The following is a 26,030-nucleotide window of genomic DNA, read 5'->3' as shown; positions in this document are numbered from 1 at the left end:
TCATGGGTATTTGGGGGGAAGAGGGTGACGATGTTACCCCAATTTCCTTCAGGCTGTTTTCTCAGCTCACCTCATTTGAGAAAGACGTAAGGCTCCATGCCTGCAGGAGGTTTGTGGGACTATATCCAGATATGAATCACTGAGCTGGATGCTTTAGGTGTGCTAGCTTTAAAGCCTCATAGCAAGTTTTCAAGGTGGGCATGATTATTCTCTTTTCGGGACTGAGGAAACTGAGGCACAGAGGTTAAGTACCTTGTCCAGAGGCGTGTGTCAAGTAAGAGGCTAAGCTAGCATTTGAACTCAGGTTACCTGATTCAAAGCCCATTCACTAACTGGTGGTCTTCATGACATCTGAGCCTCCCCCTGCAGTCTGCTCCCAGGACAGAGGGAGGGCGGCTGATCCTGGGGCTCCTAGTGGAGCCACTGTCCAGAGACCCCTCTTTCTCTTCATTCTCTTTTCACAACTGGAAGAGGGAGAGGGGTGGGATGTGGGGAAACCAAGTAAGCAATTTTGTTAGTAGCCATGGGACTGCTTTTCATTCTTTTTGTAACTGACCTTTCTTGGGACCACAAGGTGATTTTCCTAATGTTCCTCAAACTACTTTTGTGTGGGTCATCGCAACGTCTTTCTCTCCCTTCCCAGCATGTGGCCCCAGCTGTCCCCTAAAGTGGGCTGGGTCCACCCTGACTTTGAGAGGGGCTCAGGGCCTTTTCTGCTATGTGGCTAAAGATGTGTTTCTTAGGGCAAGCTTAAATTACTCACTGCTCTGACTGGCCTAACTTTCTGTGACCGTAAAATGACATTGCAGCCCAGCTGCTGGTGGTCACTGGGATTTAAATTCCCCTAAGACTGTGCGTGGAGCCACCTTAGCCCTCAAAATGCCCAGACTGACTCCTTTAGATTGGGCATGGGGTGGATGGGGTGGTCATGCTCAGTTACCTTTTGAGGGTAAAAATTCATGCCCAGTGGCATGAGTTGAGGGCCGGGGAGCTGTCGCTCTGGTGTGTTTGTTTTGTGTTCTCCACACCGCTGAGCTTCTTCTGTCTCTTATCCTCTACAGGCTGTAAGATGCCCCCTCAATCCTCAGGCGTGGATGCAGGCCCCAGCCCGAATTCACCCGTTTTCAGGACGGGCAGCGAGCCCACCCTGAGCCCAGCGGTGGTTCGGAGGGTCTCCTCGGATGCTAGGGCAGGGGAGGCGCTGAGGGGCTCAGACAGCCAGCTGTGTCCCAAACCACCCCCCAAGCCCTGCAAGGCGCCCTTCCTCAAGGCTCCCCCATCTCCTTCCACCTGGCTCAACTCAGAGGTCAACTACTGTGAACTGAACCCAGCCAGTGCCCCGGGGCTGCCCCTCAGCACCCAGGACAGCTATGTAGAGCTGCTGACAGCCAAGCAGAATGGGGCCGCAGGTCCCCGGAACTCGGGCACCAACTACTTAATTCTCGATGACGATGACAGCGCAACGCCCCAGGAGCCGCCAGCAGCAGCACAGATGGACCAGGGGCAGGATGACGGGGGCACATTTGTGAAGCCCCTCCTGGAGACTGCCTCCTCGTTCAGGCCCAACGACTTTGAGTCGAAGCTCCTTCCTCCTGAGAACAAGCCCCTGGAAACAGCGATGCTGAAGCGAGCGAAGGAACTGTTCACCAACAACGACCCCAAGGTCATCGCCCAGCACATGCTGAGCACGGACTGCAAGGTAGGTGCCTGGGTGCGCGTAATTTCCGAATTTCCTTTTGGGTTTTGGAAGTTTGGAAGTGGGGAATCTGTCTGCGCTTCACTTCGCCTCACCTTTTAAGTGCTTTTGCTCACAGGAAAAGTCTGAAGATAACCTGAGCGTGGGGATTTACTTAAGGGGTGGGAAACACAGGCCAGGATAACCTTCACCCAGGTAGGGAGCTTGTAAACTTCACCTTGGACAGAGGAATAGTAGGCAGCTGCCGGGCAGTGCCCCCGTCCCCACTGTGCTGATTTTACAATTCTCCCCTGGCCTCAAATCTGCCAGAACTGGTAACGTCAAGTCCAAACGAAAATAGACTGTAGATGAAAATGTAGTTTCTGGAGAAGCAGAGCCTTAGTTACTTTTATTTCACTACACACAGACACACACACACACACACACACACACACACACACATTGTATATTATATTTATTGTTACCGAAATGGTCTTTAGGATAAATAAACCTTTTAAAGTTACCGTGATTTTTTAAAAATAAGGAATACTTGCTCAATTTAGAAAAATTATAAAACTAATAATTTAAAAATTATAATTATAAAATATAACTTAGAAAAATTATACAATACAGATTAAGAGAAAAAAAGTAAAATTACACAAAATCCAGTTTTCTGGAGATTGCTAACATTTACTCTGTGAGCAGAGACATGTAAGCAAGTACCTGCAGATCTGGTTATTGACCACAGAAATTACACCCATTTCCATTTACTGTTCCAAACCCCGAGTATTTCATCAAGCAAGATTTTATGACCATCTTTCCATGTGACTAAATAAATGTATGCTTACATCATCATCAGTTTTTATTGGAAGCCTTTGTTTTAGCTATGGGTGTCTTTTGTTCATGGGCAGCCCCAAGGCAGCCTCATTCTTCAGAGAGATTTCTAGAAAGCAGGTGTCTCAGGCTGGTCTGGGCTCAGCCAGCTCCTTAGTATAAAGAGATGGTCTCTGCATTTGAGCAACAGATAAAGCCTTTGTGAGATTTAAGGCCCTTTTTCATTTGTAGCTCAGTGAAGTCAATTTAGCTGCAAAGGTCAGGGCTTATTTAGGAACTGGGTTTTCCAAAACAAGTTGCCCAGGTCAGAAATCATGGCAGGAAATCTAGTCTTTGGGCAGCCCCTTCCCCAGGGAGCTCCCAGGTGGTTGAGGGCGCACCTGGAGGGCAGGAGGCCTCCCCCACAGCCTTGAGCAACGTTAGGCAGTTGTAGGCTGTTTTGAGATAACAAACCCCTTCCTGAAAACAGAACTGAGGGATCCCTCAGTTGACCTCATGGCCAGGCCTGGGAGGTCGAGTATGTATGTGCATGTGTGTGCATGCGTGTGTGTGTGTGCGAGCATGTGTGCATGTGTGGGGGCCCTAAGAAGACAGCAGGGGGAGGGGGCTACTCAGGAAGAACAGGGCTGTTCTCACGGTTGGCTGAGTGTCCTTGGGCAGTGTTCATCAACCGTCAGATAATTTGCTGGGTTAAATTCTTACGCAAACGAAGCCTGTTTGGACAGTAAGAGGATTTGGGATTCCTGTTCTAGTAGCACTCTGGGCCCTGGCTCTGAGAGCAGAACCGCGCCAGCAGGCCGGGAGCCCAGCACGCACCTGTCTGGGTTCTCCTCAAAGGAGGTCCGTGTGGAAGCCTGGGTCTGGGCTTACAGAACTGCCTGGTTCCCAGGAGGAAATGAATCCTTCTTCCTTGTGGCTTCAGGCAGGGCTCGGTGGTAATGAAGGAGGTGAGATGCCCGAGGACTCTTTGCAGGAGGGTCTAGAACCTTCTCACCACCTTGGCAGCCTTGAGGCTAGATTCTGAGTCTGTTCTCAACAGAAGGAATGTGCAGCCTGCCTTCGTTCTTGTTGTTTCTCTCTGCATTGTGTCTCCCCCCACCTGTGAGGCCACACTGCCCCATCTGCCTTCAGGCACCCCTGGAAGATGGAGCCCCCAAGGCAAAGACCGGAGCAGGAACCTGCCTGCCGCTCTCCAAGGGCAAGGCTCTTTAGCCTTCCTTCCTGCCTCCGGAGTCCACCCCATTTCCTCATCCTCTTCCTGGAACCACTGACCCCAGGGCTTTGCCAACAAAGCAGGCACAGCCAATAAGCCTGAGAGGTCAACCAAACAAGGGCTGTGCCACTGATCCACACGCAGTGGCGGCTAGACAGAGCGGCCGAAGCTTAGAACGGGCTGCGCAGCACTCGAGGCCTGAATGCTGTTCCCATATCATGCATAGAGCCCAGGGCTGGCTCCTAGAAAGGCCAACAGAATTGTGGGTCGTCCAGAGCACCCCCAGGCTGTCTGCAATGTTTTACCCCACTCCCCCAACCCCGCCCCCTGCAAAGGGGCCCCAACCACCCTGGCCTCACCTGGAGCCATTCCCTACCACCTGTCTCTGCAGTGGCTGGAAGTGAGGGTCAGTGGTTAAGAGCTTGGCCTCCGAGGTGAACTGCCTGAATCTAACCCTGCCTCTCCTGGCCTCTCCCAGTCTTGCTCTCCCTGCCCATAAAAGGAGGAAAATAATACCAACCACCCTCCATACCGTGCCTGCCCCAGGATGAGGCTAAGTAAGAGTTGTTAGTGCTATGTATTTAGCCTTGACTGAGTGCCTGCTGTGGGCCAGGCCAGGTCTTGGTGGGGGAGGCGGGGAGGGACAGTGATAGAGGAATTCAGACCACCACCCAGGTGGGAAATGTTCTGTAGGGGCAGGCACAGGAGTCGTGGGGCCTCTGAGGCAGGGTCCTGAACATGGGGGAGTTAGAGGGACAGGGTGGGGATGTCTGGGATGGGCTTTGAAGGGTGAATAGGAGTTGGCTGGATGAAGAATGCGAAAAGCATCTTCCAGGCGTCAGACAACACACATATGTAGAAACTCAGATGTCAAAGGCCATGGTGGGGAGGGATTGGCTTATGGGAGATTCACTCTGTGCGGGCAATGAAAGTGGGGTGGGGGAGGTCCTGGTAGGTCTTCCGTGTTTTTAAGTCTCTACTTCTGGGCTCATTCCCAGTTGCTGTCTTCACTTTGCAGTTCAGTGAGGGAGACAGGCTTATAAGGACCTAGTGCCAGTCAGTTTTTGCTAAAGGCAACAGAGAAAGTGAGCTGAGCCAGGCGATCTCATTGCAATTTAAAAGGTCCCTTGGCAGCTGGGAGGAGGGCAGGCCATGCCCCCGTCAGGGCTCCCTTTGGTCACGGCAAGAGCTCCAAAAGCAGCAGGATGAGGAGCAGGCCGAGTTGGGGGAGAGCCTGCAGAACCAGGGTAGCTAAGATCTGCAGAGCAGAAGGAGGCTGGAATGCCTCATCATGGGCACTGATGTCACCAAGCCAGGTCCAGTTCATAGCTAATGCTCTAGAAATGTTCGTCCCTCCTCTGTGTCTGTGACCTGCATGGCCCTGGGTGTTTCCACAGAGACCTGAGCCAGGTCCTGCAGTGTGAGCACAGCGCCCTCTGGTCCCACAGCCCAGCCTCAGAGCAAGCAGGCATTGGTATTTTCTGGTAGAGCCCAGCAAAGTGACCAGAGAATTGAATGCTTACACTGAAGGAAACTAGCCTAGAGGCTTCTCTGCCAGAGCAGGGATTGCTCTGGATGCTAGAGCTTCCAGAACAAAACTGAATCCATGACAAGCCTTTGAATCTTGCTGCTCTGAGTGTGTGTGGGTCGGAGGACACCCCACAGATGTGCTGGGTTTGGAGCCTCTGACAGGGCAGCTGTATAAACAAGCGAGCAAAGTGTCTGTGACCGCAGGTGGCTGGGGTGCATGTCTGTGTTGCCTTGCCATGGTCAAGGTGTAAATCTCTTTCGAGAGGTTGGGCCAGAACTCTGACCCCTTCTACATGGTTGATGATTCACACCCTGTACTTTCAAATAGTTCTTTTGGGTTGTAAGCTTGTTTGAGCCTTTGCAAAGTACTTGAGAAAGGTGAACTTAGCAGTTGTGTTAGAGTGGGAGAAACTGAGGCTCAGAGAGCATGGTATGAATTCTGCGTCCAGTTTTGGGGTCCGCCCCTAAATAGCTAATTCCCACAGGCTCATTTCCCCAGGGCTGAGAGCAAATTCTTGCTCAAACACAGAAGTTAAGGGTCAGTGTTAATAATACCGGCTAAACTTCCAGATGTTTTTTGGAACCTATTATGAAAACATCTGGACTGTTCATATGGCCAGGATAATTGTGTTAGAGGACAGCTCTACAGATCAAGGAGAGGAATTGTCCCATGCCTGCCGCGTGTCCAGGCTCAGTGTCAGTGTCTGCTGGTTGCATCGTTAATGCATCAGGGCACTCAGGCATCCTTAGTCCCGTTTCAGAGATATGCTGACTCCGTTGCAACATTTTGAGGTAACATGTAATAATTATAAATGGCCAGCAAATACCTGGTCCTGATAAACCATGATTACACCCTAGAATTGAGATGGGAGAGCTGGCTGGGACAAACAAAGATTTTCTTTAAAGAAAACCCACGGGGAGAAATGGGTGTGTTTGAGACCTCGGGTTTCAAATCTCTGTACATGTTTCTAATGGTTTCCAGACGTGTGGTGCACTTACTGAGCCCCGGAGAGGCATAATTACGAGTAATAGCAGCCAGCCCTGCTGTTAAGTGAGAACATGAACGGCGAGGCACGCTGCAGAGGGGAGCTTGGACGCAATCCCGCTCTTCTACAGCAGGGGACTGGCGTGCAGCCCCATTGTCCCCAGCTAACGTTGCAGCGGCACCCAGCCTCTGTTAGGCAGAAGCTCCGGGAGCCGCGCTTTTCTCGGGCTGGGCAGAAACACCCCATTTGCAGACTCTGCAGACCAATTTAGGTGCTTTCCTCCCAGGTTTTATATTCCAGTGGGTGTATTAAAACCCTCCAAATACCACATATAAAAACTGTCTTTTCAGATGCTGCTGCTCAAAAAGAACTGTAGGAAGTGCGTCCACGCTGTCCGTGCTCAGTGTGTTTCCTTTCACGCGCTGAATTTGTGTCCGCAGCAAGCCCACTGCCTGACCCGGCGTATTTCAACTTGTGTTCTTGACAGGTCGCTAGGATTCTTGAAGTCTCTGAAGAGATGAGGAGGAACATGGGCGTGAGCTCAGGGCTGGAACTCATTACGTTGCCTTATGGCCACCAGCTGCGTCTGGACATCATCGAAAGGTGAGCAGGACTGTCCTCGTGTTTCCGGCCCCTTGAATTAATTCCTCCCTGGCTCTCAGAGCAGTGGGTTTCAGAGCAGAGAGAGGCACAGCACCCCCCACCCCCCAGGGCCACTGTCCTTGAGGATGTGTGGCCCCAGGCAATGCTTCCCAGAAGCCTTAGCCAGAGAATTCCTGGAGAGGTACAGAGACAGTTCCGAGGAAGTGAGGGAACAAAGAACATGTTCCTGTCCCTGCTCCAGACTGCTTTAGGAATTAAGTGGGAGTTTGTGGGAAAGGTTGGGAAGAACAGAGTGAACGTTTTCCTTGAAGAGTGGACAAGTGGTGGAACAGAGGCCAGAGGAGGATGGCACTCGGTCCCTCTTCCTCGCAGCCTCTGAGGTTTCACTGCCCATTTCTCATGAAAAGCCAGGGCCCTGGCTGTCCGCTTCAGCCCCCACACAGGAACGTTGCATGTTAAGAAATTAGAAAGATAGAAATAGCAAGGCACATTTTTAAGAAAAGAAGTGCTAGACTTCATTATCTTATTACCATTGAAGTTGGCCTTTCTGACCCACAAAAAAAAGACAGCTGATTTGGGCAAGACTGTCTTGTTGCTTTCCGTCCTTTCCCACCGATTTCCCACTGCCACGACACACACGTGGGTTTTAGCGGACAGCTGGGGTCCTGGCTTTTCACGAGGAGAGGGCAGTGATGCTTCAGGGTCCCGGGGTCCCGAGCGCCGCCGTCCCCTGCCTGTGGGTTTCCGTGACGCTCTAGGTCTCAGCACCATGAGTGCACCTTGCTGGAGGGCTGAACAGCTTGCATCTCATTACGATGGCCACTAGCCACACAGGGCTGTTGAAAAATGAAATGTTTTATTTTACTGTTTACTATTTTAAGTGTCAATAGCCAGGTGTGGCCAGTGGACAGTGTAGTCCGAGGATGTCAGCCCCTAGAAAGTAAACATTGCCTTTCAAGTAGCACGGGGAAGTCACCTGGCAGGTAAAGTGCCTGCAGTGCCGCTGTTGCCTGGGCTTTATAACCGCAGATGCAACCCACAGAAGACACTGGAATGCTGAATGGAAGACTGTGGGAGGCAGGAGGCCAGGACGTGGTCCATGCTGACTTGGTTCAGGCATCCTTATTGAATGCCTTTGGACAATTGTAGGTCTGCCTTCTGAATTTTTCTAGTTTTCCTGATCAGAATTTTCTAGATTGTAACCACTCTCTCCAGGTGTCCTCTTCCCTCCCCAAGCCCAGGGGCCTGGCTTCTCAGGTCCACCAACTTCTCCTCTGCTGTTGTCTGGGCTCAGTGGTCACCGTTCCAACAGAGATGAGCTGTGCCCCCTACTTCCCCTACATCTCAGTCTGAAAAATTGCCAAGTTCCAGGCCTTGTTTTATCACTTTCGTGAGGATTTTTAGGACATGGGTCCGAGGCTGAGGCTGGCGGGCAGGGCTTCTCTCTAGGCTATTTTCAGACTTCCATTCTGTCTACATCCATTTCCTCTTTGTCCTGATGGCCCCTGGCCTGGGGTCCCACTCATTGGCTCGTTTCCTGTCCAGAGCTGACCCATGGGTCTTGCTGCTAGAGTCTGGGGAGGGGTTTTCTTTTTTACCATGTCTTTAAATAAAGGTCGTGAGTATTCTGGTCTTGAAAGGCTAAATGACATCATCTTCTTGTGTTTCAGAATCAAATACAAAGCCACCCTTTATTTTTTAATTTCCCACCTCACCCATTCCAAACCTACTGAGTCTAACAATTAGTGCCTCCTGCTGCCGAGCATCAGAGTTTCTGCAACAGACATACCAGCCAAGTTTCTTTCCCATAGCGGTGTGTGCTGGGGGCTGCAGGCAAATGTTGGTCGAATGAATGGATAGAGTTACCCAATTAACCACTGATATACTGCCAGGTCATAAAGAGGTAGAAAATATGTTTTCTATTAAGGGCTACTAAAACATGGGGTTGGGGGGACACCGAATAAAAAATGGACTGAATGCATATGGAAAGTTAGTTTATTATTAGATAAAAATTACGTCTAAAATGTTTGGTTCAATCTGCTGAAAAATAAATAAATAGATAAATAAATAAGTATAAAAATAAAATGTTTGGCTCAATCTTAACACTTTGCAAACAGGTAGCAAAACTCTTCAGTAAACCACAGATCATAAAAATAGACTTTAAGTCTATGTTAGACTCCATTCATTAAAAAGGACAAGAAATCAGGAAGGAGATAAATAAAGGAAAAGAGACAAACAGGTGAAATGAACCAAGATACAGAGAGAATGATACTCCCTTAGAGGTCATCATGGTAGCAAGTACTACTAGCTAGGTGCCTGCTAGTGCCGGGCACTTCAGTTCTTTTTATACCCATACACAGTCTCTATCACAACTACCTTTGTTCCCATTTTACAGATGAAGGAATCGAGGAGTGGAGCAGTCAGGGAGCAGCCTAAAGTCCCACTGCGAGTAAACAGCATACATGCGTACAGGGTGGGGCAAACGTAGGTCTACAGTTGTTCGTATGGAAAATAATACAATAATTAATTAGTAATAACACAAGAGTAAACTCTGTTTTGCATACTCACAACTGCAAACCTGCCTTTGCCCCACCCTGTATATGCACAGACACACTCAGAAGCGTTAGCGTGTGGACGAGAAGGGGGCCACAGACTAAAGCTGACAAGCTCTATGAACTCAGAGAATGAAAGTAGCCCCATAGCATGGTCTGGGCATACGGAGACCTAACTAAAAGCAAGTCATTGTGTGTAGTCATGACTTAGGCCTGTAGCTTCCTTGGCAAAGGTCAGTCTTTAATTTTGATATTTTCTGTTGTTTTTGTGCCTCTAAGATAACATACCTTTGAAATGTCAGAGTAATTTTCTTTTCAACCCCTCAAAGGCACAACCGCTGCACCAGAGCAGGAGACCACATTGTTATCTCATTGCCCGCATCCCATCTCTGTGCTGTAAATGTTAACTGTCCTGTACCCACCCACATAAAAGAAGCACGTGTCTCTCCATTTTGCTTTTTATCTGATGTTGAAGATTGCCCCACTTTGCCTTCTCCAGACTCCCTAATCTACCACCAGTGGATTTCAAGTAACTCCTCTTACATTTCCTCCTTTGATTCCAATGTGTAAAATAAGCTGAAAAACTGCCATTCAACAGAGCGTTTTCTCAATCCATTGAGATTTTGCTTCCTGGCAAATGCCATCAGTTTGGCTCAAGTAAACTCTTCTAAGACTTTGTATTAGGCTGGACATTTGTCACCAAGAGAAACTAGTAATGCTAGGTACTGGGTGAAGCATGCGTCCCTTTGCTCAAGGAGAGTGAGAGAGACCGCACCATGGGCACAGAGACAGGTGCGGCCATGGAGTAGCATCCTTAGCTTTGAACTTGCAGGACAAGGTGGCCCCAGAGTTTCCAAGACATGTATTTTAGTGCCCATGCTATGAATCGGGGCTCACCTCCAGCATTCACAATTGGAACAAAATGTGATTGAGACTGTGCTGGCCTGTGCAGTCAGCTCTGCAGTCCTGGTTTTCAGAGGGAAGGAGAGGGATCCAGGCTGTGCCACCTGTCCCCCTCCGAGGAGGCTGCTCTGTGTCCCCATTCATGTTAGTCCCATCGTCATGGAGAGAAAAGATCAGGCCGCTTCCTGTTCTGGGTGCGTGAGGTGGACCTGTATGGTTCAGGATGAGAAAAGGGAGGGTTGTAGGCAGATCCAAACAAGATAGCCATTTTATTGGAGCCTGACCTTACAGGGACATCCTGCCAGTCTGCTGTTCAGTTTTCGTCCATGTCCGCATTCACTTTCTGGCCCCTTGACCAGAGCCACAGACACTCCATTCTTAGCTCCTCGTTCCTTTCCTTGTTCCGACGCCCTTGTCTTTCTGGATCTAGCATATGCTGTCGTCTTTCCGTCCCTTTCGTCCCCCAGTGTAGGGACTCAGTGGAGGTGGCCCAGGGCTTCTGAGGAAGGGGTTCCCAGTGTGTTAGGGAGACCTGGTGGCTCCTTGGACCTCTCGTGGCGGAACATACACGGAGCCTCCTGACTTCCCTTGAGGAGGGCCCTTCTCATGCCCCAGGTCGGGCCCAAACAGCGCTCTGTCCCGGGGCACCTGTCCTTTCTGACCCCACAAAGTACACCTTCTGAGGCCCTGTCGGGGTCCTGCAGCCATCGGTGTGGTGGGGGCAGGGGAGTCGCTGCTGAAATCGGCAACCAAAGTGTCTGAGCTATCAGCACATCTCAGGGCAAGAGCAGCAAATGGTGCAACGCCAGTCCTTTTCTTCTCTGGGTTGCTTTCCTTCCCTCCTCGTCCTGTTGACCTGGGCCTGCCCACTGGTCTCCTCCCCCGCAGGCACAGCACCATGGCTATCGGCATTGCAGTGGACATTCTGGGCTGCACCGGCACGCTGGAGGACCGGGCAGCCACCCTCAATAGGATCATCCAGGTGGCGGTGGAACTGAAAGACTCCATGGGCGACCTCTATTCTTTCTCGGCCATCATGAAAGCCCTGGAAATGCCACAGGTAAATTTCCACTGGTTTTGCACAGGCCTGTGGGCCTGTGTGTGCTTCCTATTCTACAAAGTGGTCTGCAGGCCTGTGCTTAGCAAATCACAGATGACTTTTGTCAATCTTAAAAGGTAACTTGGATCTTAGTGAAAGCTGCTTTGACTAATCTGCAGAGCAGTGTCCTGAGTATTTTGGCTGTTCTTAAAAGCAGTGGGTAATTGCCGACAGCCCACATTGAGGTGCCATTAGAAGACTCATCCTCAAGAACAGTGTTCCTGAAGAACAAATTAGAATGATGCGTCTGGGGCCAGGGTGTTGTATAAGAACGAGACTGCGTGCACCTGAGTCACCAGGTGTGCGGGCAGTTTGGGGTAATGATTGGGAAACTGAGCTATTTGGGGAGCTTATATCTGAGAATCCCTAGAGAGGTTTATCTCAAAGAATGTTCCTCAGGTTACCTGAAACACCCTCTCATTAAAAGATTCAGATTTCTGGACCACCTGCCATATAACCCCTTAATTAGTTTCTGAAACCAGGCACTTTGAATTTATCTGCTTTGATGGGCTGTTTTTAGGATGTATCAAAACTGAAAAACCTGTGTTTGAAATCAAGTGGACCTCAGAGAAGAAAATGGTCCTTTGGCCTTGCAGCTACAGTCACAGGTCCTGCAGGCCATGTTAGGAACATAATTTCCCTGCATTAAAGCAAGGTCACCCTAAAAACAAGAAGCCAGACAACTTAGTTCCTTCACCAGGAAAATTTGGGCGGTGGGCAGTCAATTCCAATTATAATGTAATATTCCAAGAGTTTACAAAATTCTTTAGATGCACTGGAATTTAGTAGGGTTGATATTGGAAACAAGCAAATTCAGCCATATTTTCCTGATATACTGACTTCTATAATGTTAGGAGGTCTAATTTTTCATTCAGGTGTTTTTAATTTGCATCAGATTTATTTCCTCTTATCCAAACCTGCATATAATTATGAGGGCTGAGCCAACAAGCTGAGCTGTGTGTATGGCATTCCAGTGCAAAGCTTCCTCATAGAGTGGTAAAAGGGGTGTTTTGTGGCATTACATGGTTGCTGCCCATGACTTCAAACTCAGCAGCCAGGGACTTATCCCAAAGCAGGGTAACATGCCTTTGTAGGCAGCTCCCTTCCCTCCAGCAGCCTCAGACTCTTCTCTCCCAGAGCTCCTCAGCAATGAGGGGACCTGGTCCTGCAGGGTGTTCAGGGCCGTGGGGTGAGCCAGAGTGCTGCTTGGGGTGGGAAGTGGTAGACCCGGGAAAACCCCAGAGGAGTCCTGTCATTCCTGTGTGTCACTGTCCAGACCTGCAACCAGCAGGATATGGCCTCAGCCAAGAGACAAGGGCTTCTTTCAGAAAAGGGATGCTTGAGGGCTGAGGAAGAGAAGGGAGCGCCAGGAGAGGGGGCAGCATGTGGGTGGCCAGAGGCAGACCAGCCCACATCCTTTGCTTCCCAGAGAATCTGCTGGTGCTGGGCCTTCTCCCCTTTCATATGAAACAAGCACACAGGAGCTCTTAGAGGCCAATGAAATGAGCCTCAGCCCTACCCTTTACCAAAGGCAAAACCTTGAGCAAGTTACCTGATCTCTTCTGTTTTCTGATCTGTAAAATGAGGCCAAAATACCTGCTTCATAGGGTATTGCGAGGATTCAGTGAAATTCCTCAAATACTTGACTCTCCTTCCCTAAATATTAGTGCTCTCCCTCCCTTCCTTGTTTCAGGTAGAAAACTTCAGACACTGAGAATGCTGGTGGTAGGGTGTGAGTGGGGACCAGTGATCCTGGGACAGTCAGAGCCAGTGGCATGTGTTGGTGTTGACTGGATTATTCCAAAAGACATGGAAAGGCATGAGTAGTGGCATTGCATGGCCTGGCCACTCTCCTGTGTGTCTCAGACATCACTACTTACGAGGAACGTTAACATGCTATACCTCACATGCCTACACCCTCTCATCGGTATAACCTCTACGGAAGACAGCTGGTGATCCATCTCCAGATTTAAAACACATGTGCCCTTTGACCCAGTAGTTACACTTCCGGAAAGTTATCCTCCCAATAGTCTCACACATGTACACATTTGCAAAATCTTTATGAGGTGATTTTGTAAGAGAAAAACATGTTGAAAACCCTCATCTATAGGAGATGGGTTAAACTATGGTTTATCCATCAAATGGAACATTATGCAGAAGTTTAACAAAATAAGGCTGTTCTGTGCAGTTTTATATCTATTCATATGGAATGATTTCCAAGCAAGGAACAAAAAAATGTGTAGTATGACATGCATTTATTTTCAAGCCGTGCATCTGTGTGTGTGTGTGTGTACAGACACACACACAAAGAAATTGATGAGAGGAGTTGTCCCTCGATGGGCCATGAGAGCAATGCAGGCTAGAGTCAACTGCTTTGACTTTTTTACCATGTGCATCTGTCATCTATTCCGCAACTTAACCCTTACAAAATGATCACACCTTTCTTTCTTCCAGATTACAAGGTTAGAAAACACATGGACTGCCCTGCGGCGCCAGCACACCCAAACTGCCATCCTCTACGAGAAACAGCTGAAGCCTTTCAGCAAAATCTTGCATGAAGGCAGAGGTGAGCATGGGGTCAGCAACACAGGCCTGGTGGCTGCCCGCTTGGTGTCTCTAAGACCAGCAGGTCGTATCTGTTCTGGTTTGATCAAAGCATTTAGCAGGGCATGCTATGAGGCCCTGAGTTATCTGCAGGATTGTTGATGTGTCAATCAAGGTTTTTATCAAATGACAGCATTGCATGTAGATGGTCTGCAGTTGCTAAAAAATGACACAGGCTACCAGTCACTTCATTCTGTCTATCTTTCTTGTAAATTAAGGTATAATTGACAGGACATTGTATTAGTTTCAGGTGTACGACATAAAGGTTTGATATTTGTAAATATTGCAAAATGATCATAAAGTCCAGAAAATATCCATGACCATACAGTTACAAAAATATTTTTTTGTGATGAGAACTTTCAAGATCTACTCTCCTAGCTATTTTCCAATATGCCAGACAGTAATATTAATTATAGTTACCATGCTATGCATTGCCTTCCCTGATTTACTCATTCTGTAATTGGAAATTTGTATCTTTTGACTGTCTTCACCCATTTCACCCACCCTCCACCTCAGGCAGCTACCAAACTTTTCTCTGTATCCACGAGCTCAGGGTTTTTTGTTTGTTTTGTTTTTCTGGATTCCACATATAAGTAGTGCATAGGTGACTCTGATTTACTTCACTTAGTATTGTGTCCTCAAAGTCCACGTTGTCAGAGATGGCAGATATCATTCTTTCTTAAGGTTAAATAATATTCTATTGTAATATATACCACACCATCTTTACCCATTCATCTAGTGATAGACATTTAGCTTGTTTCCATGTCCTAGCTTTTGTAAATAATGCTACAATGAATATGGGAGGGAGTGGTACATGTATCTTTTGAGCTAGTGTTTTTGTTTTCTTTGGATAAATACCCAGAGATGGAATTGCTGGATCATATGGTAGTCCTATATTTAATTTTCTGAAGAACCTCCATACCATTTTCCATAGTGCTGCACCAATTTGCCTTCCTACCAACAGGCAAGTTTCTTTTTTCTCCACTTCCTCACCAACACTTCACCTATTTCATAATAGGCATTCTAGCAAGTGCGGTGATACCTCTTGTGGTTTTAACTGGCCTTTCCCTGATGATTGATTTTGAGCATCTTTTTACATATCTGTTGATCATCTGCATGACTTTTGTGGAAAAATGTCTGTTTGGGTCCTGTGTGGGTTTTTTGTTGTTTTGTTTTGCTGTTGAGTTCTATGAGTGTTATATTGTATGTATTTTGGATATTAATCTCTTATCAGATATGATTTGCAAATATTTCCTCTCATTTTGCAGGCTGACTTTTCATGTTGTTGATGGTTTCCTTTGCTGTGCAGCATTTTTTTAGTTTGATGTAGTCCTACTTGTTTGTTTTTGCTTTTGTTGCCTTTGCTTTTGGAGTCACACCCAAAAAGTCATCACCAAGACCAATGTCAAGGAGCTCACTGCCTATGTTTCCTTCTAGGAGTTTTATGGTCTTAGGTCTTACATTTAAGTCTTTAATCTGTTATGAATTAGATATAAAAATATATATAGTCCTATGCAACTGCGAGCGTAAACCCCACTGGCCACAGGCAATCTGGAGGTGTTCTCTGGGCGGCAGTTACAAAGTCAGGGCTCTAGATGAGTGTATAAGCTCCTTTCTGGCAGTTCAGTCTGAAGTCTTTGCAGTACCCTGGGCAGTGGGGGAAGGGGAGCCTGCCAAGAACTGTCTTTTCAATTATTACAGTCCAGTGGGACCCAAGAACACAAGCTACCCTGGCCACCAGAGTTTGGTGATCAAGGTGTTTCCTGGATGGCAGCTGCAAAAACCAGGGTGCTCCAGATACATGGGAAAGCTCCCCTCTGGAGATACTGGTGCTCTGGACCACAGTGGGCAGGGAGGGGGGTGCAGCACAAAAACAGTGCCCATTCTTTGAAGTCTCCGCAAAGGATTACAGTCAACCCTTAGATGTGTATTTAATTAGAAGCCTGCCCCTCAGCCCTCAGTTTAGATGATAAGCTCATAGGCCACTGTTGCTTCTTGCTGTGCCCTAGTAGCTGTTTAAGAAATCTTTCTTCATTGGTTACAGTCTGTGGGACCCATGGGCATAAGCCATACTGGTCACCAGAGCCAGGCAATGTAGCAGTGTCGTCTGGCAGCAGCCGCAAAAGATAGGCACCAGGCAAGGGTATGTGCTTCTTTCTGGGAGATACAGTGAGCTGGAGCGAAGTAAAGGGAAAGCTTATAGATGGCTTCCACGGAAAAAAGATGAAAATGGGGGGAAAAGCCCAGTATTAAAAAGGAAAAGATGGTGCCCACTGGCTAGAGTGAGGCAGAGGAAGAGTGTGAAGATTGTGTCTGTCCGCTAGCAGGTCCCTAGATCAGTGCGCTAAATTGGGACCACCCCCAGGCTCACTCACAAAGTTTGAGCACCTCTCAATCAGCTCTTTTCAGAGTCCTTGGACAGGTGAATGAGAGCATGTGAACCCCTTAAGAGCTGTTCCTCAGATCATTATTGCCTTGTAGGCCTTGTGGATTTAAGTCCCATTGGTTTTGGGGTCTCTCAGGCACAAGTTGGGGTGCTCAGTGTGGGGTTCAAACCTTTTGCTCCTCAGGTAGAAGCTCCGGGGTCTGAGTTCCCTCCAGACTGTTTGTCACCGCACAAGGTTGGGGTTTATGGCGACATTGTGTCCCAGCCTCTCCGACCCGCTTCTGTGTGGGCCTCTCTCAGACGAAGGTGTTTCATATTTAGCTGCAGAATCAATGTGTCCGTGGGAAGAGGTGGGTCTAGGATTCTCCTGTGGTGTTATCTAGAGCTGGAATTCTCTGTGCTTAACTTTGAAAAAAATGAGGTGGAAAACTTTACCCCTTCTTTTTCAGAGTCTACATGTGTTCTCCCAAACAGTGTATCTGTCCCTCTGCTGATGCCTCTTGTGACCTTAATGGAACGGCAGGCTGTCACTTTTGAAGGAACTGACATGTGGGAAAATAATGACGAGAGCTGTGAGATTATGATGAACCATTTGGTAACAGCCCGGCTCATGGCAGAGGCTGCGGACAGTTACCGGATGAATGCAGAGAGGATCCTGGAAGGTAAGGGCCGACTTGTAAGCTGCTGTCTAACCTGCATAGTAATTGGAACGAAGGCATGAAAGAGCACAGGTGTTCTCAATTAGAAAAACGCCACGGAGGAAAGACTGAGGCATGGGAATTCTATTTCCTGGTTGATTACTTCCTCTGAATTCTTAAATGACTTAAGGATCCCATTTCTCTTTGTTGTATATATTCTGTTGGGTCATTGGTATAGAATAAACAGAAGGAAAAGGTCAAAAAAGAATTGGTGGGCTTGCCTACCATTAGAACCTCTAATAATAACTGTTAGAAAACGAGGAGTTGGAGTTTTATTTGACTTCATTTACCTGCATGTGCCTTCCTTCTCAGCCACACTGTGAAGTGAGCTCTCTTGCTCTTAGCATCAGAAGGTCCAATTCAAGCAAAGGCACTGAAGAAGCTCAGGGGAAAGTACAGAACACAAGTACTTGGGCTTGGATTAGTGTAGTCAACTAGGCTGAAGAAGGGAGTGGATGGGCACAGGTGGGAGGGCCTTTAATGAAGAACTATGGCTGGGGAAGAGCCAGTGGAAGGTTTTAAACATGGGGTGGTGTCATCCCATGGTCAGATTTATGTTTTAAATCTGGCATCTGTGCAGAGGAAGGCTGGAGGGCTGAAGGCTTATAAGCAAAAGGACCATTTAGGAAGCAAATGCAAAAATAAGAACTTTTCTATGGCAGTTATCAGGAAGGATTATTTTCTCTTCCTCACTATATACTTTTAAAAATTCTTCAAGTTTGATCACACAGGGTGGGAGAGGCCTATTATTTCATCCTGAGCCAAAGTTGTTGCTTCAGAACCAGATTTAGAGCTAAACAGTTTGCGCTGTGTCTGCTGTAGATGTAAGCATCATAGATCTGTCTCATTTCTTTCTTCCCTCAGAAAGTTTGCCAAGGTTAGCAGTGTAGATCTCAAACAATAAAAGCACATAATTCACCAGATTAAAATGTCTACTTATACGAAGCCAGTAGATGTCTTACTTTGGATGCTGGCTAAGCCAAAAGTGTGCTTTAAGCTGCTCTACAGCAAATTAAAGATACCTCATGGTATTTCTCAGCTGATGCTGCTACAGGTTGATATAGCAAGTTCCCACTGTTGGAAGTGACTGTGAACCCAGTAGGGTAGAGATTTGCTCACCATCGTATCCCTCACACCCAGCCCAGGGTAGGGGCTCAAAACCTATCAACAGAAGGAATGGAAGTTGTCATCTGGCCTCTGGTTGGTTATCTTTCAGAGATATTCTGGCATCACAGGGAAGAAAGGACTAAAAACCTTCTATTATCCTCTCAACTACTAAGATCCTGTTATCTAGATGGTGGGACAGTATTTAATGAAAAAGCAGACTACAGTAATAATCAAGGATGAGAACCACATGCTTGTATGACTCTTTGGTTAGAGGTTTCCCCTCTCTAATAGAGTTGACTGAGCATCCTCAGTCTTAAGTAGACCAGATAATTCTCTTTTATAGAAGAGAAGATGGAGTTGAGAAACAGGATCACACATATGGTTGTCAATTGATTTTTGACAAAAGTGTCAAAGTAATTTATTGGATAAAATATAGTATTTTGGCAAATGCTGCTGGAATTCTTGAATGTTATATGCAAAAAAACCTTGATCTTTACCTCATACCATATATAATAAATAATCCAAAATGGATCATAGAACCAAAATATGAGTAAAGTAAAAATAAGTGGAAAGCTCCTATAACAAAACATAGGAGAAATCTGTTGTGCCCCTGGGTTAGGCAAAGATTTTTTAGGACACAAAAAACATGAACTATAACAGAAAACACTGATAAATCAAAATTTAAAAATTTGTTCTTCAAAAGACACTGTTGAGAAAGTTAAAAGGCAACCCACAAATTTGAAGAAAATATTTGACAAACATACAGGATGGGACAAAAGTAGGTTTACACTTGTTCATATGGAACATAATAATAAATAATACAAGAATAAACACTTGCATACCTACATCTGTATGCAAACTTTTGCACCATGCTGTATATCTGTAAAGGACTTATATCTAGACTATATAAAGAACTCTTGGCACTCAATGAGAGACAAACAAGATTTGCATAGACAAAGAATTGAAAGGACCCTACACCGAAGAAGATATAGGAATGACAAATAACTACAGGGAAAGATGTTCAAAGCATTGGTCATAAGGGAAATGTAAATTTAAGCCACAATGAGATACCACCACACATTGTCCAGAATGACAATACTAAATATTGGCATCATGTGGGGAAAATAGAATCTTCATATGTTACTGATGAGAATATAAAATGGGAGAGCCATTTTGGAAAAGAGCTTGACAGTTTCTTAAAAGTAAACATATATTTACCATATGACCTAGTACTTCCACTCCTAGAGAAATGAAAATGCATGTCCACACGAAGAGTTAACATTGTTCATAATACTCAGAAACTGGAAACAATCCAAGTATCCACCAGTTGACAGATGATGGATAAACAAAATGTCATATGTTCGTATAACTGAATACTACTCAACAGTAAAAAGGAACTGTTGATAACATGCAACAATATTGAATCACCTCAAAAATACCATGCTAAGTGAAAGAAGCCAGACACAGAAAAAGTCCATATTCTATAAGTCCATCTATATCAAATTTCTATAAAAGGCAAAAGAATAGCAACAAAAAAACAGATTAGTGGTTGGTGGGGATCTGGGGTAGGAACAGGGATTGACTTGCAAAGGGACACTAGGGAACTTTCTAGCGCGGTGGAAGTGTTCTCTATAAAACTGGAGGTGACGGTTGTGCACTATAAATTTACTGTTATAAACCCAACTGTATAGCTGAAATGGGTGAATCATGACATGTAAATGATACACCAATAAAGTTGTAAAAATAACCACAAAAAGTACTTTGAACACTCCCCACAGTGGCTTATGCACACAAATTTTATTCTATCCTGTTTAGTGAGCTTGTTATTTTTTCTCTGAAGGTGCTCAGGTCCTTGAGACTGGCCTCTGACCTCCCTTACATATAGCAGATCTGTGTTTTTCCCTGGGGAATGTTTTAAAGTTCTGAGAGATGAAGTTCATTTTGATCCTACTTTAAACAAGCAAGTTTTCTGTCTGTTTTCAACACTGTTTTAGGCATAACTGAAAAAACTTTGTTTTGTTTTGTTTACATTAGGTTTTCAACCAGATGAAGAAATGAATGAAATCTTTAAGACAGAATTTCAAATGCGACTGCTATGGGGCAGCAAAGGCGCACAAGTTAATCAGACAGAGAGATATGAGAAATTCAGCCAGATTTTAACTGTTCTCTCACGTAAATTGGAACCTCCTCCTGTAAAGCAAGCAGAGCTTTGATCGCTCTCCACAGAACCTTAGGATATGACTTCAAGCTTCTCCAGTTTCTTCTTTGGAAAAGTTTATCATTTGAAAAAGTAATAATGTGCACATCTGACAATATACAAGCTTTTAGCATCCACAGGATATTAAACATGTAAATTGCACAGAGGACACTTATTTATGAATTGTTTAAAACTACTACTGATTTTTAAGTAATTTATTATTAACGTAACTATTGCTAATGTTGATCAGCAAATTTAAGAGAAGACCTAGCTATGTTGACTGGTTGCTCTCTATTACCAAGGGATTTGACCATTTTAGTTGTAATTCCATATCAGAAGAGTGTAAATAGAAAAGAATTTAAAAGCATGAAACATTGCAGAAGGTATCAGTTGTATGATATTCTTAACTAAATACGAAAAAATGTAAATAGCCATATGAAAATATATCTTTTTGTGAAACAATTGTATCCAGTCTCTTTAATATTAAATAACCATCATAATACCTCCTACCTTTCTGGGTCACTCTCTTCCCTAGCCACTATATCCTGATAATAAATGAAAATTAATGATACTGGTGTGAAAAATTTATGGTTTCTGGCTTAGGAGACAGAGTGAATAGTGGTAAGTAGAGCTGGCTCCGGGAGACCTAGGTTCACAGTCCAGCTGTGGGGCTTGCGGCATCCTACCTGGTAAAAAGTGAGCCCCCAGACGCTAGTGTACTTAATGTTGTCATTTAGTGTACTTCAAAATAATCAACTATCATTTTCTTCCCTCTGGCTGATTCGTCTAAGTTTTCCAGGTTTTTGGCTTCCGAAAGGGGATACTTTCTAGTTTATCAGTATCCCTCTTAATTTTTTTTTATTGTAGGAAATTTGAAATATAAGATTTTAAAATAAACTTACATCACTCTGCCTCCAATTGTCAAACACGTACCAATTTGTTTTTCTCTATCTTCTAAATAATCCTGGGATCATACACAATAGTTTTATATCCAACTTTTCTCAAACAAGTTGCAATCGATCTTTAAAAAAAAAAAAAACACCTCTAATCAAGCTCAAGGGTACAGGGAGTGCCAGAGACATAGAGGGAGAAACTGAATTGTGTGGCTCCAGAGTGAGAGGGCTGGAGGGACAGCCACCACTGTCTCTGTGCTGAGCCACACACAACTAAACCTGATTCTGCAGTAACCTGATGAACTCCATTAGCTCCACCAATGACTCCCTGAGACCCTGCCTCACCCAACTTATGTTCTGCCCAAGGGTCTTCTAGCAACTGAGCCTTATGGGCAGCCAGCAGGTAGTGGCAGATCTCAGGGTGCCTTGGGCTTTTTGATGACCTGCTCCAGGCTTGGTACTAGTGGCACCAGCCTCAGTTTGCAGTGTGGCCCTTCCCACCTGCATCCAGGCCAGGACAGGCAGCTACCATCTATGGATCACCTTGTAGCTCCTAACAGGTAGCTCTGAGGTAGTCACAAGCAGCATCTTACATTGACCTTCACCAGCCCCTCCCAAGAAGCCCCAGAACCAACTTACCTGGTGGCCAGCTTCGGATCACAGAGAACACCACCTGATTAATTAGCTCCATAAGCAGCACACTCAAAAGGAGGTCTTGGTGGGAAACAAACCCCCCTGGGGTGAATCCCACTCTTTGGGGTCAGCTCCTCATGAGCACAGCAGCTCATACTCTGGTCATAGCCATTCCTCAGAGCCAATCAGCCTGAGAGTCAATCCCACTGACTAATGTGCCAACCACTATCAAAGTTCAACTACAACAGGAGGGCACACACAACCCCACAAGGGACACTCCTGGAGCACCTAGATCAGGTGATCAGGAAGGCTGTGCCACTGGGCCACATGGGACACCTATTACATAAGGCCACCCTGCCAAGACTGGGAAATGTAGCAGATCTACCTAACACATAGAAACAAACAGATGCAATCAAAATGAGTAGACAAAGAAACATGTCTCAAATGAAATAACAGGGGAAATCTCCAGAAAAAGAGCTAAATGAAATGAAAGCAAGAAGTCTACTAGATACAAAGTTCAAAACACTGGTTATAAGGATGCCTGAGGAACTTAATCGGAACTTTGCACTAAGATAGTATGCATAAAAAGGACAAAAAAAACAAACATAAAAAGTAACCAGTCAAAAATAAATAATACAATAACTGCAGTGAATACTCTAGAAGGAATCAATAGATTAGATAAAGCAAAGAATTGAATCAGCAATTTAGAAGACAAGGTAACAGAAAACATCCATTCAGAACAGTAAATGAAAAAAGAATATTGAAAATAATGAATTTAAAGAGACCCCTGGGACAACATCCAGTGTAGAAACATCTACATCACTGGAGTACAAGAAAAAGAACAAGGGATTGAGAACCTATTTGAAGAAATAATAATAACAGAAAACTTCCTTAACACGGCAAAGGAAGTAGACATACAAGACCAGGAAGTGCAGAGTCCCAAACAAGATGAACCCAAAGAGGCCCACACCAAGACACATCCTAATTAAAATGGCAAAGGTTAACAACAAAGGGAATCTTAAAAGCAGCAAGAGAGAGTTAGTTGCCTACAAAGGAGTTCCCATAAGACTGTCAGCTGATTTCTAAACATTAACTTTGCAGGCAAGATGAGATTGACACAAAATATTCAAAGTGATTAAAACAAACAAAAAACCCTGCAATCAAAACTATCCAGTAATTTAAATTTGAATGAGAGCAAAAGAGCTTCCCAGACAAGAAAAAGCTAAAGGAGTGCATCAGCACCAAACCAGTATTATAAGAAATGTTAAAGGGACTTCTTTAAGAAAAAGGAGAAAAAGGAATATAAATATGAATAATAAAATGGCAATAACTATGTACCTATTAATAATCACTTCAAATGTAAATAGGTTAAATGCTTCAATCAAGACATACAGTATCTGAGTGGACAAGAAAACAAGAGACATACATATGCTGTCTACAACAGACCAGTTGAGATCAAAAGACACACGACCTGAAAGCAAAGGGATGGAAAAGGTATTTCATGCAAATGGAAACAAAAAGCTAGGGTAGCAATACTTACATCAGACAAAATAGACTTTAAAACAAAGGCTATAACAGATAAAGAAGGATATTACATAATGAAAAAGGGATCAATCCAACCAGAGAATATAACCCTTAACATTTATGTAACCAACACAGAAGGACCTAAATATATAAAATATTGATAGACATAAAGAGAGTGATGGTAATATAGTCATAGTAGGGGACATTAATACCTCATTGACATCAATACCTCACTGACATCAATAGATAGGTCTTCCAGGCAGAAAATCAACAAGGAAACAGCAGTCTTAAGTGACACATCAGACCAAATGGATTTAATCAATATTTGCAGAGCATTTCACCCCAAAGCAGCAGAATATATATTCTTTTCAGGTGCACATGGAACATTTTTCAGGACAGACCACATGTTAGGCTACAAAACAAGTCTCAATAAATTTAACACGATTAAAATCATTATCAAGCATCTTCTCCAACCACAATGGCTTTAAAAAAATTAAGAAAACTGAAATAACATACAAACACACAGAGGCTAAATAACACGATACTAAACAATGAATGGGGTAACAATGACTCAAGGAAGAAATCAAAAGATACCTTGAGACAAATGAAAAATGAAACACAATGACCTAAAATCTGTGGGAAACAGAAAAAGCAGTCCTAATACAGAAATTCACAGCACTACAGGCCTACTTCAGTAAACAAGAAAAACCTCAAAAAAAGAAAAGAAAAAAACAACAACAATCTAACATTACGCTTAAAGGAACTAGAAAAGCAACAAACCAAAGTCCAAAGTGAGTAGAAGGAAGGAAATAATAAAGATCAGAGTAAAAATAAACAAAATGGAATCTAAAACACGATACAAAAGATTAATGAAACCAAGAGCTGGTACTTTGAAAACATAAACAAGATTGATAAACTTTTAACTAGATCCATTAAGAAAGAAAAGAGGGCTTTCCTCAACGGCCAGTAAGGTACTCAGTCCTGAGGAGCTATCACCCGGCAACAATCACTGTGCCTGGCAGTGCCTTCCCACACCACAGCCTCCATCTCCATTGCAGAGCTCAACTGCATCTAACTGGCCCTCAGCTTGCATGATGATGAGATAACAGTCACAGAGGATATGATCACCTTCCGAATGAAAAGCAGCTGGCATAAATGTTGAACCTTTCTGACCAGGCTTGTTTGCAAAGGCTCTGGCCAATGTCAACATCAGGAGCCTTATCTGTAATGTAGGGGCTGGTGGACCTGCCCCAGGAGCAGGTGCTGCAGCAGCAGGAGGTCCTGCCCTCCACCACAGCTGCCCCAGCTGAGAAGAAAGTGGAAGCAAAGAAAGAATCTGAGGAGTCTGGTGATGACAAGTGCTTGGGTCTTCTTGACTAAACCTCTTTTGTAACATGTTCAATAAAAAGCTGAACTATGAGAGAGAGAGAGAGAGAGAGAGAGAGAACCCAAATAAAATCAGAACTAAAAGAGGAGGTGACAAGTGACACCACGGAAATACAAAGGATTGTAAGAGAATACTATGAACAACTATATGTCAACAAATTGGGCAATCTGGAAGAAATGGATACATTTCTAGACACATACAGTCTTCCAAGACTGAATCAAGAAGAAACAGAAAATCTGAACAGACCAATTACTACCAACAAAATCAAATTAGTAATAAAAAACTCCCAACAAACAAAAGCCCTAGAATGGATGGCTTCAGAAGTGAGTTTTACCAAACACTCATTCAAATAAGAATTAACATTTATCCTCAAACTATCCTAAAAATTCAAGAGGAGGGAAGGCTTCCAAACTCATTTTACAAGGCCAGCATTACTCTGATTCCCAAAACCAGACAAAGCTACTACAAAGAAAAAAAATTATAGGCCAATAATCTAATGAACATAGATGCAAAAATCCTCAATAAAATATTAGCGAACAGAATTGAGCAATACCGTACATTAAAAAGATCTTACAGCACGATCAGGTGCAATTTATTCCTGGGATGCAAGGGTGGTACAATATCTGCAATCAATTCACATGATACACCACATAAACAAAATAAAGGATAAAATTATATAATTATATCAATAGAGGGAGAAAAAGTATTTGACAAAATCCAGCACCCATTTGATAAAAACTCTCAACAAAGTGGAAATAGAGGAAACATTCCTAAACATACTAAGGCCATATATGACAAACCTACAGCTCATTCATACTAACAGTGTTTCCCTTAAGATTAGGAACAAGACAAGGATGCCCACTTTCACCACTCTTATTCAACATAGTACTAAAAGTCTTATACTAGCCCTGGCTGGTTTGGCTCAGTGGATTGAGCGTCGGCCTGCGAGCTAAGTGTCGCTGGTTCGATCTTCCAGTCAGGGCACATCAGAGAAGGAAAACTCTGACTCCAAAAAACCTCCACCGCCTTGCGGCATACCTCTTCAGGGGAAAGGCTAAGGGAGTAAACCCCGACAGAAAATCTGGAGCCGGAGTCCCTAAGGCGGTTTGACGTTGTAGTCAACACCGGCAACTCCTGCGGCGCACCTGAAGCCAAGCTGTATTGACTCCGTCTTTCCCTTGGACCCTTCAGCTGCGAAGAGAGGGG

General features: G+C 44.9%; 1 protein-coding gene and 1 pseudogene across 3 annotated transcripts in view; both read left to right on the top strand.

Moving 5' to 3' along the window:
• Nucleotides 1-20,958, top strand: part of BCAR3 (BCAR3 adaptor protein, NSP family member) — a 110,430-nt gene extending 89,472 nt beyond the window's left edge. For all 3 annotated transcript variants that reach the window (XM_090269748.1, XM_090269750.1, XM_090269749.1), the window contains 6 exons: nucleotides 1,062-1,699; nucleotides 6,726-6,841; nucleotides 11,185-11,356; nucleotides 13,850-13,961; nucleotides 16,835-17,047; nucleotides 20,225-20,958. In XM_090269748.1, the coding sequence (XP_090125874.1) occupies nucleotides 1,062-1,699; nucleotides 6,726-6,841; nucleotides 11,185-11,356; nucleotides 13,850-13,961; nucleotides 16,835-17,047; nucleotides 20,225-20,403 (1,430 nt within the window). In that variant the 3' untranslated portion in view covers nucleotides 20,404-20,958. The remainder of the gene's footprint in view (nucleotides 1-1,061; nucleotides 1,700-6,725; nucleotides 6,842-11,184; nucleotides 11,357-13,849; nucleotides 13,962-16,834; nucleotides 17,048-20,224) is intronic.
• A 16-nt stretch (nucleotides 20,959-20,974) lies between these two features.
• LOC150015296 (large ribosomal subunit protein P1 pseudogene) lies at nucleotides 20,975-24,817 on the top strand (annotated as a pseudogene).
• Nucleotides 24,818-26,030: the final 1,213 nt, after the last annotated feature.

Source organism: Furipterus horrens, unplaced genomic scaffold (assembly GCF_987537825.1).
Source record: "Furipterus horrens unplaced genomic scaffold, mFurHor1.1.pri manual_scaffold_3, whole genome shotgun sequence".
Classification (NCBI taxonomy): Eukaryota; Metazoa; Chordata; class Mammalia; order Chiroptera; family Furipteridae; genus Furipterus; species Furipterus horrens.
The sequence above is the reverse complement of the archived record's forward strand: the minus strand, read 5'-3'. Positions and strand labels throughout refer to the sequence as shown.